This window comes from Gavialis gangeticus, unplaced genomic scaffold, assembly GCF_001723915.1.
Source record: "Gavialis gangeticus isolate Ggan-Ray unplaced genomic scaffold, GavGan_comp1, whole genome shotgun sequence".
NCBI lineage: Eukaryota > Metazoa > Chordata > Crocodylia > Gavialidae > Gavialis > Gavialis gangeticus.
This window is the reverse complement of record NW_017729027.1, coordinates 42,645,641-42,650,526: the sequence shown is the minus strand read 5'-3', so window position 1 is coordinate 42,650,526 and position 4,886 is coordinate 42,645,641. Positions and strand designations below refer to the sequence as shown.

At 44.0% G+C, this 4,886-nt stretch overlaps 1 protein-coding gene across 1 annotated transcript in view; it reads right to left on the bottom strand.

The window, feature by feature from the left end:
* Nucleotides 1-4,886, bottom strand: part of CSMD1 (CUB and Sushi multiple domains 1) — a 2,474,714-nt gene that overhangs the window by 20,734 nt on the left and 2,449,094 nt on the right. The window contains exon 71 of the mRNA XM_019520340.1: nt 4,406-4,493. Coding sequence (XP_019375885.1) covers nt 4,406-4,493 — 88 coding nt within the window. The remainder of the gene's footprint in view (nt 1-4,405; nt 4,494-4,886) is intronic.

The following is a 4,886-nucleotide window of genomic DNA, read 5'->3' as shown; positions in this document are numbered from 1 at the left end:
AATCTCTTCAGTCTCCACAAGAGGAGACTGAGGGAGGATCTTGTGGCTGCCTACAACCTTATCAGGGGCCACCAGCAGGGACTCGGGGAAAGTCTGTTCACCAGGGCCCCCCTTGGAGTCACCAGGAACAATGGCCACAAGCTGAGGGAGGATAGGTTTAGGTTAGATATTAAGAAGAACTATTTCACTATAAGGGTGGCCAGAGCCTGGAACAGGCTTCCCAGAGAGGTGGTGCTCTCACCTTCCCTGGAAATCTTCAAGAGGAGACTGGATAGGCACCTGGCTGGGGTCTTATGACCCCTGCCACCCCCAGTGCTCCTTCCTGCCCATGGCAGGGGGTCGAACTAGATGATCTGTCTAGGTCCCTTCCAACTCATTGATTCTATGATTCTATCTTTCCCTTTGGATTTTTATCAATGGGCTATGAAAGGGATTATCTTCAAGCAGGCTTTCAAAGTGATAGCTTGATGTCCTTTTGAGATAAGATTTATGCAGACTAGCTTTCTAAGTATGCTGGGACATTTTGTGGAGATGATAGTGTAAAGTATCATATCATGCCTGTGGTGGATCTCACTACATTTGAATTACTGATTTATACATAGCCATGCTTTTATCTGTATTATATATTATAACTCTGTAGGGCAGAGCTGTGCTGCTACCCAGTGCATCCACAGGTGGCAGATAGTGGAATGACCTTTAATGAAGGTTCATCAATTGCAAATGTAAGGCGTTTTGTGCTTTGGAAAATGACACCAACCAGTGGTGATGTGTACGGAGTGCATGGGGGTGCACATGAACCTTCTGAGAGTGCCAGTGCACCCCTTGATGGCTGTGCTTGCCATTTAGGTGATGGGGAGGGGGTGCAAGTGGGAACGCTGGTGCTGCCCCTGCAAGCGCCAGCCAATCGTGCCACTCCCAGAAGCGGCTGAAATGAGTGCAGTGATCAGCTGCAGTGTTTGGCCATCATGGCATCACCCAGGGGACCTCCCTCAGTCCACATGATTGCCCATGGGGGACCCCTTTCCCTGAACCATATGATTTCCTGTGGGGGACCCCCCCATCCAGTTGGCTTGCAGGATCACCAGTGGGGGATTTTCCTGGGCTGCAGGGTTGCCAGCTGAGGAACCCCCCCTCCAGTTGGCAGGACTGGTCGTAGGGGGGCCACATGCTCCCCCCCCAACTAAGGCAACGCCAGTTGCCCATGAATCTAACTCCAAGCAAAAGATGCTATATCTCCAACAAGCCAAAGCAAAGGTCCAAAGGAGAACCCACAATATGAAAAATAAATGGTGGAAAGACAAAGCTAAGAAGATTCAACATCTCACTGACATCCACAATATTCATGGTTTCTTCAGGGCCACCAAAGCTGTCTATAGTCTGAGCACTCAGGGATCAACCCCCTTGAGACCTAAGGATGGAGGGGATATGATCAAAGAAAGGAAACACATCAATGTCTGTTGAGAGAAGCATTTTGAAGACCTTCTTCATTGAGACTCCGCTGTTTATGAGCATCTTTTCAAATCCATTCCACAACACCCAATCAGATATTATCTCAGAATCCCTCCAACAGGACAAGGAGAAGAAAGCAATCAAGCAGATGAAGAATGACAAGGCATTTGGACCAGATGGAATCCCTGCTGAAATCTTCAAACAGGGAGAAGAGGAGCTCACATTACAGCTTCATGCCCTCATCTTAAGGATCTGAAATGATGGGGAAATCCCAGATGAGCTCAGGGACACCATTATTGTGACAATCTTCAAGAAAGGACACAAATCTGACTTTGAAAGCTACAGAGAGATTGCCTTGCTGTCTACCTCAGGAAATATCATTGTGAGAACCCTCCTGAACCATCTTCTTCCACTTGCTGAAGAGCTCCTCCCAGAATCTCAGTGTGGGTTTGGGGCATCAAGAGGCACAACTGACATGATCTGCACAACTTGCCAGCTGAGAAATGTTGTGGCAGATCTTCTGAAGTACAGATACCCACCGAAATTTGTCACCATTCTCTGCCTGCTCCTTGATGGTATGCAAGAGGTGGTCCTCAGAAATGGATCTATCACAGATCCCTTTGAGATTAAAATGGGAGTTAAAACAAAACTGCAATGGAAACAAGATAAAACTGTGATGAATGTAATTTTACTTCCCAAAACAGATAAAATCAGATGGGAAGTGGAAAATCCACATAAGCATATGCCAATTTTTCTGTATGAAAAAAAAAGTCCCTTCCAAAGAAAGATCAAGCCCAGGCATCATATGTGAACATACTAGAAGAGACATGCTGAAACCAAGGCAAGGTACAGACGTTATACATATTGGGCATTAAGCAGGCAGGAAACACTCTAAAGTCATAACTGAACAGACATTCATGACTCTTAGAGCACTTTAAAAAATGGTGAGTCATGCTCTAAATTAACCCTTGGTGGAGATGTACGAACCTAAAGCACTTTTTGTTAGAGCACTTTATTGATCCCCTTGAGGGTTAACTTAAAGCATGGTCACTGCCATCCCAGGAGGTTGTTGCTCAAGGCTGCACTGTCGCCTCAGGCAGAGCTTATCTGCTTGCTCAGCTGTTGCTGACACTATTCAGTGACAGCCTCTGATTCCAGCCCCGCTGCCAGCCTTGTGGTAGGGGGAGACAGGGAGTTTCTGTCCCCGCAGTCACCCCAGCCCTGGCCCCACAGCACACCACAGCCCCATTGGGGGGGGAGGTGCTGCAGGGGAAGGGCTGCAGGGTCTCTCCCCTCACAGCAGCCTGGGTCAGGCAGTGGTGAGTTGCTGCCTGTGTGGGGAGACTGTGGGAGAAGGGCTGCAGGGTCTCTCCCCCCGCCGCAGCCTGGGCCAGGCAGCAGTGCACCACTGCTTGGTGAGTGGGGGCTGTGGGAGAAAGCTTTTGGGGTATCTCTGCAGCTGCCCCAAGTGGAAGGGCTGTCGGGAGATGGGTCCAGGGTCTCTCCTCACCCCCAATAGCTGCTGACAGTGGCCAGCAGGAGGGGGGGGGGAAGGGGGGAGGGACAGCCGGGTTCAGGGACCACTCAGGCAGCCTCCTGAGAGGTGTGTGGGACTGTCCCCAGCAGCCAGTGCAGAAAGGCTCTGAACACCAAACAGTAAACATCTGTTCAGTTCACCTGGGCTCTAACATATCACAATTTAAATAGAGCACTTCTGCCAGGGGCTTGCCGAACTTCTGTACTTAGTCCATGGTTACTCATCTCTACAATAAGCCATAGCCACCTTTTCTGTTCTTCTCCAGTGTACAAGGCAGCCAATCAGCTCATCACAACCTTCCTGCTCACTGATAGAAGGAGCAGAGAGCACAGGCTCTGAAGCTCAGAAGCACTGTGAGATAGCTCCCCCCGCCCTCTTCTCACAGCACAGAGAAGGGCAAGAGATGGAGAATAGGAAATAAATGTATCCATCGTTTCTAACCAATAAAAATGACACCACAGTTAATGAGGTGATCACACATGCATAAATAGTCAGGATACACATGGAAGTATTAAAATGATACAGCAAGTGAATATAATGGAATTTGGTACAAAATTAATAAATTAAAGGACTTTGGGTCAGATCCTGAGGTGGTGAAGAATAATACAGTTCTGTGAACATTAATGGAGGCATGACAGTTTATGCCACCTAAAGATTTGGCAACAACTGCATAACTTGTTCTTTCTGCGCAGCAATGTGTTGATGTATGTCTGCACATTAATGATACTTAAACTGTTTTATAATGGTTCCAGGGTCATGAAATAATGACAGGTACAGATGGAATCTGTTGAGACTCCTTTTATGGAGAAGAGTAACTAGTTTTGTACCATCTGCTAGCATATTTGAATTTATAGCTGTAATGTACCACAGTCTAATATTCATTACAAAAAAAAACCTGACACCCAAGTAGAATCCTATCCCAAACCAACATGCACATAAACAAGCTATTGGATAGTAAACATACTATTGGATAGTACTGAAAATCAGTTTTGACTTTAGCTTTAACAGTCAAAGTGCCCTTATAAATCTGGACACTCAGAACTATGTAATTTATGCAGTTGAACAAAAAATGGTTCAGCATTGTCTGGCATCCTCACTACCTTGAAAAAGTCATTTACTGCAAAGCAATCATCATATATTACTTCATGAACATTTGTACTGATGTTCTTTACAGGAGTATCCTATGGTCATCTTATTAGGTTGCTGAGATGGTACCATGACATAGCTCAATTAGGTTTTTAATTATATATTTCAACTCAATTATTAAGTGCTTTAGAACATTTGTAAGGTTTATGATAGCAATTCCATAAAATAAATATGTTTTGTTCAATTAAGATGTTGGCACAGTCATTTGATGCCTTCACATTTATAAAGGCCAAACAGCTAATACAGCATAAAATTCCAAAAATACATTCTTACCTTGTCTTTGGAGCATAAATTTTCCAAAGTCTTTTCCATGTATATCACCTTGATAGGTAAACACACCTCTTTCAAGCCCTGATGACACCTAAAGTACATAAAATAGGAGTAAGATGCTTGAAACAAACACACAACCATTTTAGGAATCTGTGGTACATCAGTTCTATTTAGAACATATTCAGAATAATTATTTGTAACTAGTTATAATTTTATCACTTTTACCCATTTCTTAGGTAATTTATTAATGTTTTAATTTATAATTAAAATGTAGATATTAATTAATTGATTTTTAAATAGCAATTGATAATGCTATTTAATTTTTTTAACATATGCCTTGCAAATACATTTTTTTTAAATATTTCATTTCAATAAAAATAGCCTACATATTTTCAGGATTCATAATTACTATATCCTATAGAAAACTTCGAGAAGCATTTAGCCATCTTAGACTGAAATCAGGGAGAGACAGGGAAGGGTAGCA